General features: G+C 44.5%; 1 protein-coding gene across 3 annotated transcripts in view; it reads left to right on the top strand.

The window, feature by feature from the left end:
* Positions 1–14,286, top strand: part of MICAL2 (microtubule associated monooxygenase, calponin and LIM domain containing 2) — a 121,229-nt gene that overhangs the window by 95,026 nt on the left and 11,917 nt on the right. For all 3 annotated transcript variants that reach the window (XM_064512983.1, XM_064512984.1, XM_064512985.1), the window contains 5 exons: positions 442–539; positions 2,306–3,674; positions 10,173–10,270; positions 12,488–12,580; positions 13,824–13,917. In XM_064512983.1, the coding sequence (XP_064369053.1) occupies positions 442–539; positions 2,306–3,674; positions 10,173–10,270; positions 12,488–12,580; positions 13,824–13,917 (1,752 nt within the window). The remainder of the gene's footprint in view (positions 1–441; positions 540–2,305; positions 3,675–10,172; positions 10,271–12,487; positions 12,581–13,823; positions 13,918–14,286) is intronic.

The raw sequence follows: 14,286 nt of genomic DNA, 5'->3' as shown, positions 1-14,286 counted from the left end.
TGCCCATAGACAGTTATATTTCTCACTTCTTTCTCATTCTGGTGGACAGCATTTGCATGAGTCATCTGTTTTTCTTCATTTCTCAGAAGTAACCAAAGCTTCAAAAGCAGCTTGTTATTTTGACTGCCTGTTTTTAAGGTGCTTTCAGAGATCAAAAGAGGGCTGAGTTTTCAGATAGCTTCCTGAAACTCTAAAGCTGCTTCACTTTGTTCAGCCAAAAAAAAGAAAGAAATTCAGGCTCACCTCTGAAAACGTCAGCATGTATTTTGTATAGTGTGCATGCACATGCGAGTGAGGATATAAGCTCCATTATTTTAGTTAAGCTTTTCAGAGTAAAGCTGTAGCCAGATGACTTTTTTTTGCTCTCATTCGTTAACTGCAAACTTTACTTAAGGCAAAAATAATATGAATGCAATAGTAAAATTTGTCTTTCTTTGGCAGATTTCCCTCTACTGTCTAGCAAGAAAAATGCGCTGCATTCAAAGGATAGCTCAGCCAGCTGTCAAAGTGCTCTTGGAGAGGATCACTCCCAAACGCAGGTATGAAGGAAAACTGCGTAGAGCCAAACAAACGTAGCAGTTATTGGTACCAGCCTGCTCTCAGCGGGTCCTCTGAGCATCCTCCGCTCTTTCAAGTAGCTTTGGTGCTCACGGTAGCCAGCTCCCATGGGCCTTGGGGAGCAATTTGGCAAGCCAGGGTAAGTCAAGAGCCGCAGAGTGCCAGCCGTAGGAAATGTGGGCACAGGGCGCTGGGGGTTTTAGGCCATTATGGCCCGTAGGCATTGGTGTCTCACATTTAGCACTCACATCCAGAGGGCGGAGGACTTATTTTCCTATATAATTTGGAGCAGGCCCTTGACTCCAAATCTCCCGCAGATCGGGAACACCTTCAGCTTCCTTCAGGGTTTTGGCTTGACTTTGTATTTTCTATTTTATTTTATTTTATTTTTTTAATATGAGGAAGGGCGGGCCTGCTTTAAGTGCCGCACTGCAGGCAGGAGTCGTGACCGATAGTCCTGAGCGGGGAGAGGTTCGTCCCTCTGACTTGGAGCCAGGCAGATCAGGGACCAGCCCAGGTCCTCGGCTGTTGTCCTCGCCCTCAGGTTAAACATGATGGAAATTGCTTGACCTCAGGGTCTGCGTTATAAAAGATCAGGTCTTCCACATCTACGGTACCGGTTCAAAATCCGGTCCGGGACAATGGGGCCAGGAAGCCGCGGTCCCGTGAGAGCAGCGCGGTACAATGCTGCATGCTCCTGCCGCGCAGAGGGAAAGATCGCTCTCCGTGTTGCAGCTTCCACTCTACGAGCAGCGCCTAATGGCCTTTTTCTTAGCCTAAAGAGAGAGGATTAAGGGAGTGTTTATTTGCTTATTGGTGCTTCTCCTGTTTTTATCTGAGATCCTGGCCAATATTGATTTTTGTTGTCAAATACAACTGTGAAACAAGGAGTAATTGTTATTACTTCTCTTCCTATGCATCTAGGATATGGAAAGTCAGACAGATTAATGGCTTTACCCATGTGCATTTGGGAAACTGGGACCTAAGTGGAAACAAGAATTGAATCTTCTAACTATCCGTGATCACATAGTATTGAGGACAACATTCCTCACTTTTAAGAAGAAAAAACCCTCTAGCTTTTGGTCTGCTGACTAGATAATGTGGGCATTTATCCTTGTTGCTATCGTCACTGAAGATTTCAGTGGCTAGAAGAATGAATTTAAATCTTCACCAAAAAATAACTTATAAGGCCAAACTAATTGAATTGATTGTTTAAAACTGCCACCTTGCATTCTGCCCACTTCTGGGTCACTTCAGTCATTCCTACCTGCACTACGTAGGCATGCAATACTATAAAAGCAGCTGGAGATGATGGATTATGGCCTCTTGTGCTTACTGTAAACTCTAACATGATGCAACTGAAGTGCACACAGGAGAAGAGAGTAGATCTGCTTTTGTTTATTTTCCTGTAGAGAGGACTGTTTCTTACAAAGGAAAATGCTGAAGGCAGTTCTTAAAGATATGACATGCTCTTAGCATGAATTACATTTCTTTAGACTGCTAAATTTCCAGTAGCATTAAATCTCCCCTCTTACAGAAATGTCAGCTCTTTAGGGAGAAAAGCTTTCCTCCTTATTGCATTATCATTTATCTATGTATGTGTGTACATATTATATATAAAATAAATGTTGTGTATATCAGTGTTATGTTAAGATTGAAATTAAGATTAAAATAGTGTATGAAATGAAATATATAGTGAACTATATTTTCTACCACTAAAATCATCACTTTTCCATACACTTGACAGTTGGCTTCTTACAAGAAACCTCCAGAAGTTACAAGAGGACATTTCAAGCCATACAGCCCAGTATTTCAAAGGAGAGAAAAAGCCAAAGAGATGCCTGAAGATATCCGTCTCTATGTGCCTCATTATCCATTTCAGGGCAGCGTGAGATGTTCTTCACTGACACCTCCTCAGAATGGGACACCGGCTGCTGATTTTTGTGAGCCTGAAGATACAGATGGTGACACTGGGAAACACACAGCCCAGGGCTGGAATGAAAAAAACCAGTATACCTCTGAACCAGAAGATTTTAAGAGGAAGACAAAAGTGCTCTCATCTGCAGGTTTGGAAGAAAAAAATGAGAAAAATACAAGGCACCCAAAAGAAAAACATGAGCAAGAATTAAAGGAGGCAAAAAGGAGGATAACTAGGAGGCTGACACTTTGCACAGAACAGCACCCCACGTTACATGATTTGAACAGGGCAGACTTAAGTGAAGCCAGTCCGGAGCATCAACACAGAAGAGTGATGGGGATCTCAGAGGAGAAGGATGCTGCCAGGAGAAAAGACGTGTTCAAACCATCCGGTTGTCCTATGCCTCTTCTACTTGCAAATGGTGCTCTGCCCCTGGCTTTGCCAGGTGACACAAAAGGGGCTCGGGGGAGCCCGGACGCAGCCACCAAAGAACGCGTGGCCGGCCAGCCTAGATCGCCGCTGAGGCTGATTGCCAGCGCCATAAAGAGGTCCATTTTAGAGCCCCTGAGCTCGCCCCCAGAAGGGCCGAAGCAGAACTCAGACGGCAAAGCCAAAGCCTCGCCAGAACAAGCTTTCTTCAGCTTGTCTAGTACTCTTGGCCATTCCCTAAGCCAGAAGAACAGTAATAGAGCTAATAACGCGCAGCCACAGGAGCTTAAAGTAGGGGAGCAGGCAGGAGAATATTTAGGAAACGGGAGCCTAAATCCGTTTCATTCTTCTGTTGTCTCTGGAGAGAGATCTACAAGGGGTGACACCCAGGAGGCAACCTTTCCAGTCTACAGTCCTCATACCGTGCCTCTCACGATGGCTCGGAAACCTCAGAAATCATCTTGCACTACTAGGATGGAGGATGTCCCAGGACTTCTAGAAAAGTTTACCTTTAAAGAGACTCCTCCAAAGGCTGCTATGGATGACCTTTTTATTTGTAATGAAAAGCACCTCCTTGTTTCACCCCCAGAGCCCAAGAACAGCCCCTCCAAAGACAACCTGGATGAATCTGCACAGAAGAATAGTCTTGGGATGTTCTTGGAAAGACTGAGAAGTAAAGTCAGTGAAAGAGAAAGGAATTCCTTCATGTCATCTCTGCCTTTCACTAAGGACCGCTCTCCAGGAGACAGGCTAAATTATCCTTCCACAGGTGAGGACCTGAGTAGGATTATTTACTTCAGGTAATAGCACTTAATATTTAAAGGACATATGTGTTATCATTCAAATCAATTTCTGTTGTATTGTATAGTTAATATATAGTTATTCTATACGTAGGAAGACAACAACAGGAATGGCTGCTGCTGTGACGTTGAGTGCATTGTGAAAGAGGGAGCAAAGCAGGCAAGTGCAAGGACTAGCTCTGGAAACGTTAGTGTAGTGTGAAGTACGTTAGCTGTCCTTTAAGTTAGCCAGCTCAGGTACTGGAGCACTATAGCTACAATAGCAAAATGCTCTGCTCTGCGCATCTGCTTTCTCAGCAGGTGTCCCTTTATCTCTGTATGCTGTCGTAGGGATCGAACTGCAGACATACTTGCGGAGGCTTTGTGGTGTCGTTAATATCCCCTTGTTCTTTTATTTTGAGAGGAGAAAGTACCTTATTAACCTACTCTGACCTATTTGTGAGTCTATTACTTTGAGCAATGATTAAAAGGCATCATTTTTCATGTTTGTTTGCAAAAACAAGATTAATATTAAAATTGCAAACAAGGCTAAGAAATATTGATGTCAGACAAAGAGCAATCTGAGTAATCTGAGCGTGGGCTTGGAAAGAATTAAGTGCAACAAAGTTTCAGGTTTAAAATACGAGGTATGAGAGTTGCACCCACCTGTCTTTCTACCTAATCCATCTTTCCATCACCCCACTATACAAAGTCACAGTTATTTAACTCAATAAGCTCTTGAATGTTATTGGCATGCCCGTTTGTGGCTTACCTTATTAAACCGTAACCCAGACTGCAGCATTAGAATAACAGTCTGTGTGTAAAATAATGCACGTGCAAGGAGCAGAGAGTATATGGAGCCACGGAGATGTTTCCATTGAGCTGCCGGCTCCTCTTTGTATCCTTTCTGCTTAAGAAGTACTGCATACAGGGAGAAAGATATCCTCGCTGTATAGGAGAGGCTTCATCTGAAGCTCATTGAAACCAATAGAATAGCCCGCACTCACTTCTGAATTTTTGGATCAGACTTTTGGAGCCTCCATTTTCTAACAACTCTCAAAACCAGGAGTCCCCATTGGTTTAGAGGACGCTAAGGACTGCGCTGAAGTGAGAGGGAGTTGCTAGTGTTCACACTTCTTACAGTATGGACTTGGATGGGACACTTTTTTTGAGTCTACACCAATTAATTACCCATCAACTAAGCAAAGATGACTTGCTTTTAACTAAATGTATTACAACAAATGATACGTTGTATTCCTAGTAAAATAGAAAACATTTTGGTTAGGTTTGAGTACTGCTATGCTTTATTTACATTTAAAAATTTATGAAAGAGGATAGTATACTAATGTGCTGCATTCCTCTACCATGCAAGGATATTTTTATTTTTATTTTTTTGAAGACTCCCAGCACCTTACAGAAATCAATTTAATGGGAATCTTTGCTCATCTTCCTCCTGGCTCCAGTAGAGCTTTTCTGTCCTATTTGCGGCCAGATGCTCTTGTTCTGTGCAAGGATGGTTGGTCTTAGGTTACCCAGGTGATTCCTCCCTCAGTGGGCAGTTGGCTTGTGGAGCTAAAGAACGATGTGGATGATAAACGTAGGATTATGTGGGATCCAGTTGAGACTGGGAAAGTTCGTGGAAGAGAAATCCAGTGAGGATTAGATAAATGCGTAGAAACCACATGCAATTTAGGAACTTCCTGAGCTGAAAATGCTTGGAGGCTGGGAGAACATTAAGGGGAGAAATGGTGTGTGATGGCCCAGTGCGACTAATGCCCCTTAGACACCTGCTGCTGGAGGCGGGACGTGGGGCTGGAGGGACCTTCGGTCTGACCCTGCACGGCTACTTCTATGTCCTGGTGTTCAGCCCCCAGCCAAAGGTCAGCGTGCTGAAACAGAGGTCCTGATTACTCCCGGCAGATCACCCATCACTCGAGCCTTCACTTTAAGTTCCACCTTCAGTATGGATCAACCTAGGTCCTTATAGCCAGGCCTGGTCTAGAAAACTTCTGGCTAACACTGTGCTCTGTTTTATGAGAGCTGTTCCTCAGAGATGCTTGGAAATTTGGAGCTGCGTAGAGAACTGCCTGCCAAGACTGCCTGCACGGGACCTAGGACAATCCTCGCTGAAGTAATGGGGCTTCGTTCGCTGCTTTCAGTAGGGCTTTGATGTTTCCTTTTTTAAAAGAAAAAAAAAGAATCTTGTAACTGTTTGCCTGTAGAATATATACGTGACACCAGATAGCCACACTTAAGTTTCTAGGTGCAATGCAAGTTTTTTGATTTATTGCTCAAATATCTTTGAGGTTTTTGCTCTTAGATTCTTTCCTTGGGTTCCAACCTGAGGTTAAAAAAAGAAATATAAATGATAATCAGATGGCTAGCTGACCTATCTTAAGCCAACTTGCTTTTTTGAAATTCAAAAAAAAAAAAAAAAAAAAAAGCCAAAGCAAAGAAAAATGCCAGAGCGAAGTGCTATGTTAGTCATAAGGTCACTTTTAGGTACTAAAAATTATTAATACCACAGGAAAAAAAGAAAAACAGTGAAAAGAGAACTAAGCAAGTGTGTATGAGAAAGCTGCAGTCAGCAGAGTGTTTCTTTTCTTGTACTGATGTGTATATGTGGTAACCGGTTGTTGGGTATGTTTTTAATGAGACGCAAATGTAGATCCAGGATTTAGTTTACTTTAATGTACAGACAGACCCACTAAAGAGCTTCCCAAGAAGGTAACTGTTTATCAGTAGGTTCTGGTGACTCAGGGTTTGCGTCTTGGTAGTCATGAAGAACTCAGAGAAATATTTGTTTCACTGACAGAGCAGGGAAAGCATGAAAACATTCTTAGAAAAGTCGCTTAGATTGGATGAGAATTATTACAATATATTACTTAAACCCACTGTCTGTATAACGGCAGAAGATGTTACAGCTCGTAATGGTTCTCAGGCTCTTACTGGTCAGGCGGTAGGTTCAGGGCCTTTTGAGGCAAGTGGGAGTTATGACTATATTTTGTTTACATGGCTCCTTTAATTAAGCGGAACTACCAGTTCAGCTGATAAGAAACTAAGACATATTATGAACCCTGTTTGCTGGATTTTGCACAGTTTCAGATTAAAAAGGGGATTACTTGCTGATGTTTTAGATTCATGCGTGGTTCCCATTACCACGTCTCTGCACCGTAGAAAGTCTTTGTGTTTGCAGTATTCTTGTCCGCTAGCACTCCGTTATCCCAGTCATTTTATACTTTAGAACGGGAACTGAGACATGGGAAGATAAAGTTACATGCCTAAGACCACATGAGAAATCTGTGGAGAAGCAGAAATACGAAGCCAAATAGCCAAGCCCGTGCTTGATTTCTGCTGGCCTTTCTTGTCACCTCCTGGCCTGTGCAAGCTCCTGTCTGGTTTCGTGACACCAGTACCAGCACAACAGTGCGCTGAGGGATGGATGTAGTTTTGCCTCTCTTTTGTGGAACACTGAAGTGTCCATAATTAGCTTCAACAGCCTTAAAACATATGCAGTCATGGACACTTACGGAAGAAGCCAAGGCATTGGTATAACATACTAGAGCGCTTAGCTCCTGTTCCAGCAGTTCCCGTGTATTTAGACTGCAGCTGCTGCTGCGACGTAACATACTGCAGGGGACGCGGGTGGACGGTGACGTAGGGTGCCACGGCGGCAGTGTTTTTCCATATAGACCTCGAGGAGTATCAGTAGTGCCCCCCACCTTTTAGCTACAGCCTCTTTAATCTGTTCATATGACACCACCTAATTTGTTGAGAGGATCTGAAGTTTCTTAGGAAAAGCAGTACCTTCGACCTCTGTCTTAAGGGAGGGCTTGTCAGGAGCCCTTAGCTCTGGCCCAGTTGTTCCCACTGAACTCAGTGAGGGTTTTACCGCGGGCGGCGTACACTGGCAGCGCGCTTAGCCTAAAGCAGAGTGTCTTTGAGACCCACCCTTAGATAACCAAGGAACTGGCCATAGGAAGAAATTTTAATTATGTAGATGTCATTTATCTTGCATCTTACGCCATACGCGCATGAGGACAGCAGGTCCCCATGTAAAGAACTGGGTATTTCCTACAGCTTTGTACTTAGAAACATACCGTGTGGTACTGTCATGTTCGATAACATGGATTACTGCTCACTTCGCTGTGATTTGGCAGTGTAAATCAGGTATGTTGGGAAGGGCTCTCACCCAAGCTGCTAGTAGCCACTGTAAGGTAGAAAAGTCTGAAAGGAATAGTAAAGATTGCAGCAGTATGTGCTGTGAAATCTCTATGCAGGTAAGACGTGATAGAGACCCTAAGTAACTGTCGGTACACGCAGCTAGAGCCATCGCGTGCGGCGTCCCTGAGTTCCTGGTGCTGCTTCTTCCCACGGACTTGGCAGGTGGAGACAACCCTCTGAAGGACGTTGCTGTTTGGTCAGAGAGCGGCTGTCCCACAGGAGTGGCTGAGCTGGTTTTGAGCTCTCTAAATGGCTTTTCTCAGTGGAGTAGGATGCAGATACCTGGCACTCCATAGCAGATGCGCATTGAGAGGACTGTGGATGTTGTGAATCCCGTTCACGCAAAGACATCGACCTCCTCGTGCTCGTGAGGTGTCCCTTCTCCTAAGTCCTTCAAGAGGTCAGTGACCTTCCCTCCGTTGCAGAAAGGCAAACGGCCCCGGAGAAGGAGGCAGGTGCTCCTGCGTTACAGCAAGCTGCCTTTCCTCTACACCTCGTAACTCTTCTTAAATTATTGATATTGCTCAAAGAGCAGGACGCGGGGAAGCAATCACTTATTCCCACGGCCGAGAGAAGAAAGGGAGCATGTAATTGATTGTGCCGCCAGCCCTCCCGGGGCGTCCCGTAAGGCTTACTGGCCACATACTGGGAGATTGGATTTCCCTGGCAGCGTGGCTGCAGCGTAGCTGCTGCGCAGGTTTGGTTGTGCGGGAGGGACGAGGTGGAGGAGTTAAGTCCTCAGACGAAAGCGTCTGCGAGCCCCCCGGGACTTCCTCCACCTCTGGCGCTGGTGGGGACCTGGACGCGCTCGCAGCTGCCGGCCCTGCTGCGTCCGCGGCCCAGCGGAGGAGTCCCCGGGGGTGCTGGGGTGGGCGGGCAGGATGCCTGCGGGTGCCGGGGTACGGCCCACCCGAGGGGTGCTCGGGACCACCTCTGCCGGTGCCACCGCTGCTCGCCCTCTCGCTAGCGGGGCCGGCTTTGCCACCGGGGGTCTGCTCCGCGGGAGCCTTCTGCTGTGCCGAACCCCGTGAGCTTGCAGCTTCGTGGAGAACGAGGACCCGCTGTTTCTAAAACAGAGGTAGATGAGGAAAATCAGGATTCCCGCCTCAGAGTGCTTGGATTTGCTTTCACTGAATGTTTCTTGGATCCTGATTTTAGAATATGGTTTGAGACAAATCCTATTTCAGGATTGGGATCCTGAAAGAATGAAGAAACATTCCTACTGAGAGAGTAGGGAGGGATTTTAATTCGCATGCGACTTGCATATAGGAACCGACTGTCACCTAGCAGATACTAAGAAAAGTGGCATTGATAGCTTTAAAAAATGTACATTTCCAAGATGCTGCCCCAGATGTTAATCATTAACACTGTAGCAGGTTGAAGTGTAGAGACAGATGTTCCAAGAGCAGTTTTATTTTCTTAAATAAAGAGAATGAGGCTGTGAATTAGACAAATTAAGAAGAAATTCAAATATTTACACCCAGTTGAAACAAGATGTTGGGAAAACAGGCAGGATAAAATTGCTGCAATTAAATGTAATTTAATTTATAATTCTGAAAACATGCTTCTTGCAAAGACAGCTTTTGAGTTTTCCTTATGGAGTGCATTGTTGTGATGTATGGATTTTCCTGACTTATTATGGCGTTTTAATCAACAGTTCAATGATGTGATAATATTCCTAAAGCAGAAAAATAAGTGACGTTTGTTTAGACATAATTAATGAAATATTTATGTTGCATGAGGCTGTGTGATAAAACCTTGTTCTCTTAGTCCATTTGCTTCTGATTACATTTGTGATTTTTTTATATGACCAGACATTCTGACGCCAACTATTTTACACTGAGCAGATGTCATGTAGTAAAAATGGGTGCCAGATGCTACAAGCCACATAAGGGTAATTTGTTTAAGAGCTGGCTCAGACTTTTTGCATTCAATTACACTGTATAGTGAGCCTTATACAATCATTTAGGTAATATGGCTAACTTCAGATATGCATTTTAATGAATATTGAATGCATTCAGAACAGCATGTTGCGTACATGGAGCTTAAGGACTTAATTGATTTGTACATAATGCCTAAAAAAAAAATCAAATATAAATGGGCAGAGTTCTTGACAGTGACCAAAAATTTAATTAACGCAATCATCCACATTTCCAAATTGCTCTAGGTGCTGCTGATTAGAGCTCAAGGCAGGTGCAAAGTGTCTGTATAAGCTAAAGAAAAATATTTTCTTCTTCACCGATTATTTTGTTCTTGCATTTTAGGCTCTGATCACCTACCTGTCAGAAGACAAGCTGCTGAGTATTCTTCTTCTTCCTCTGATGATGATGAATTTGAATCCAAGGTTTCATTAGCACACAAGGTAACCTTTGCTTTGAAGTAAAAAGATATTTCCTTGACTGGACTATATTTAAGATTCATCATATGAATTTGATCTAAATGTAACACACAGCAATTTTTCCAAGCGGGATTGGAACATTTTCTCAGCAGAGATTGCTTGTCATGGTTAGAAAACTACATTAAAACTCTTTATGACAGATGAACATCAAAATTTCTTTTTCCTCTTAGGATCTTTAATTCCCCCAGGTAACACCAATGTTGACAGAGAAGGTCTTAATTTGAAAAACAGACATGTTTAACTGAAACCACTTTGAAGCTGCATTCTTAAGTGGTTTTAATATGTAGCCCAACAAGCAAACCATTGAAAAAATTAAACCAAACAGATGCAGATTTCCCTTGGGGAAATACAACTTCATTTGAGAGGCACTGCAGGCAGATTGCATGGAAAGCACTGTGTTTATCCTAATGAGCGCCGGGGCACGAGCTGCGGAGTGGTGCCCAGGCTGTGCGTGCCGAAGGGCGCGCTGTGCAGCGGAGCGCCCGGCCGGGCTCCCTCCTGCGCCCGGCAGCAGCCGGGGCGTCCGGCACCGCCAAGATCTTGATGTTCGTCTCTGGTTTGGGGAAACGGAGCTTTTATTGGCTCAGTAGCTCATTAGAAACATGTTTGCCCCTTCCCCATAGCAGGGACGTCAGCATTGGAAGTGTTGGTGCGGGCTGGCGGTTCGGGTTGTGGTCCCTGGGGAAAAAGGAAAATAAAAGCGAGAGGCTGCTCTGTACGGAGAGAGGCAAGCCGGCCCGAAAGCGAGGTGGGACTTGAGATGGGAACCGGGCTGCGCAGCCCCAGAGAGCCAACGCACCCGGTGCGGGGAGCGCGCTGTGCCCCGAGCAGCAGCCTCGGGGATGGATGGATGGACAGACGGACAGTCACTGCAGAGGGCCCTTCGGTGCGGAGCCGCGCATGCCGCAGTGCTTTGGAAAACATCAGCAGATGTGGGAGCAACAGTCATTTAATCTTTTCATACTTGTAGGGTGTTTTGGGTGTTTTTTAGTTTTTGTTTTGAAGAAAAGGGCTTCAGAGCAGGGAGCGTTACTGCCACGTCTGGGTTTTTTTTGCAGTTCCCTTCCTTCCCCGGCTCCTGCCCGCATGTCTCGTGGCACGGAGGTGCTGCCATGAGGCCGCAGGGCAATGAGGTTGGGGCAGATGGAGTGCGCTAAATGGCTGCGCTTGCTGCTTTCAGCTGCTTAGCCATGTTGCGTGATACCCCACCAATAACGCGCTTTAAAAAGTATATTGTTCATAATACTGTTTGTTCGTAAGTAGGGGGGAGAAACCAGTGATCAATATTTAGGTCTTCTCAAGCTCAGAAACAAAAGATTCAAAAAAACCAAATTCCAAAGTGTTTTTGTTAATTGGAGAAGTGTTACAGGGAAGGCAATATATAATAAAATAATACTATGGTGAATTAATTAAAATACGGATAGTAGAAAACTGAATAGGAGCAACTTGCAATAGTTGGGCGAGTAGTTGGTTTTTAATCTTCTTGTCTACTCTTATCTATTCTGCTTCCTCGTAAGTGGGAAAACCGCAGCCTGGAAGCGTTCCCAGCTCGCTTGGGTCCGCAGCAAGCGGGAGCGAGCGCGTGCCTTCCCCTCGGCGGCCCCTTCAGCAAGTGCTCCCCAGCGGAAAGGCACCTTGGGCAGCCAACGTACGTTAGCTCAGGGTCGGGCCAACTAATTTTGGAAAGTCTGTTTTTATGTATAACACCCATTTTAACCATCAAGGAAATTATTCTCACTACAAACTGAATTTTTACTACTTAGCAGCAACAGCAATAGAAATGGGTCAAGTTCCCTTGGACGAGCGGCTCCTGCTGCCTGTGTCCGTTTCTTCCCCGGTGCTGTGATGTCCGCAGAAGCCGTACGCATGGGTATCTTGTGCGTAGTCTCCTCTCCGAGTCAGTCGTCTTTTCCTGAGAGAGAGAGTTCACGCTCACTTAGGTCTGCAGTAAGAGTTTGCAGTAACGCGGAGTCAACGCAGGCAAACTCATCAAAATATTCCTGCGTGGAGGGCAGCCCTCAGCCCCCGCTGCGGCCGCCCTGCTTTGAGCAGGGCTTGGCTGGCCCACGCGCTCCGCAGAGGTGCCTTCCCGCCGCCCTGGGACTCTGTGAAAGGCTGACAAAAATGTATGATGGCATAATTGTGCTGTGATTGCCTTCTTTTCACTCTTTACTCTTGTAGGCAAAAAGGAGTCTTAGAAGGAGAAGGAAGCTGGAGAAGGAGACAAAGCAGTTGATGAAACAAGAGGAGCTGAAGAGGCTTCACAAAGCGCAGGTGCCGTGTAGTTCGCAGTGTCCCGTGCGTCTCCCGAGAGTGACTAGCGAGGACGGGAGGTACCGCGTGGGGACTCTGACGCCTCCCCTTGCTCCGCGCTGGCGCGCACCGACTTCTGTGCTGATATCCACCCAAAATGTTGGGAGCAGTAAGGCGTATGTGGTGGGACGTCACACTTTTGCATATGTCAAATCCAAGTGTGTCCCAGGAAGATTAACAAGTTGTTTCTCTAGTTTAAAACTGAAATCCCAATTTTTGTAGACATCACTCCTTTTGCAAAATGTAGAACTGGAAAGGAGACACATTTTGTGTTCGAACCACAGTGGATTTTAGAAAATGCTAATATCTAACCTTTACTATTAAATCAATGACAGAATAAAACTCATGGGAAAGAAAAATAATATCTAATTTAATTCAAAGTAAGAACAACTATGTTACAGCTTTGATCTAAGAGATGTTAATGATCTCAAGGTAAAATTAGATACATATATGCCTTCCCTGAGTTGAATATTATTTCCATAAAGCATTAAAGTCCAAACTTTTCAAACTTTTGTGTCTGTTAGGCTGCTCCTGAGTGTTTGTTTTGATTCTCCCTAATGTAGCCTGACACTGAAACTGCTCAGTGCTTACCTTTGGCAATTTGATGTTTAAAGGTGTCTCTACCCGTTATCCATAAGGCACCTCTGAAAATCTTCGTCTGTTTTAAAGGGAATGGGCCAGTGAATGTGAAAGTCCTTTCTGAAGTACCACTGAATTGTCACTTTTCAGCTATTAGACCCTTTTCTTCCTGTGTCAAAAGCTTATGTGAGATGTAAAAGCAAAAACAGCAAAAACCCCATGGGCTACAAAATGGCAAACAAAGCTTTTTAGCTGTAAATCTTAAGTATTTAGATGAGCTTTCCCCTCACAGCATCTCCGAAGGTGTACTCTGAACATGTAAGGTGTTTACCTTTCTTCCCCTGGGACGTATGAAAACATTGCGATTTCCGTGCTACGATGGGAGAACTAAAGCTCTGAAACGCTGAGGGTCTTTTAGTACCTAAGATATTTGTCTGTATAAAAATACAGATAGATGCCTAGTGGAATTATTAAATTGCTTAGGCGCCTAATACACTTAATGAGTTTGAAAATCCCATGAATCCTCAGAGACCTGTTCAAGCTGCTTCGCTAACCACTGCGACCATCCTTTGTCTCTGAATTTTTAAGCTATGTCTGTAGCTTTCATGTCATTATAATTTTGCAGGCAATCCAGCGCCAGCTAGAAGAATTGGAGGAAAGACAAAGAGCTCTAGAGATTTTTGGCGTTAAACTGGAGAGAAAACTAAGAGGAGAATCAGGTAAATGAAGCAGAGTGCTGCTTGTTGTTTTTTTAAAAAACTTTTTAAATGCAGAGGGTTTTTAGCAATTGGAATAGAAATACAGTTCAGTGCAAAATTACAGCTCAAGAACCTTTAACCTGCCTGCTATAAATTTCTGTTGGTTATCACAGATTTGGAACTATTTGACTTGGTTTTGAACCTGAATCTACTCCCCCCCCCCCTTTTTTTTTTGTTGTTTTTGTTTTTGTTTTTTAAATCCCATCCCAAGCTTAATTTCATCTTCTACAGGGAATCAGTGATGTTTCTAGGTGCCGTAACTCAGTTACCAAGCCAGCCACCCGTGCCTAGTAACAGAGTCCTTAATGACTTCTCCCTGAGTGTGAAATG

Source organism: Dromaius novaehollandiae, chromosome 5 (assembly GCF_036370855.1).
Source record: "Dromaius novaehollandiae isolate bDroNov1 chromosome 5, bDroNov1.hap1, whole genome shotgun sequence".
Lineage (NCBI taxonomy): Eukaryota > Metazoa > Chordata > Aves > Casuariiformes > Dromaiidae > Dromaius > Dromaius novaehollandiae.
Note: the sequence above shows the minus strand (reverse complement) of the source record. Positions and strands in the feature narration are given on the sequence as shown.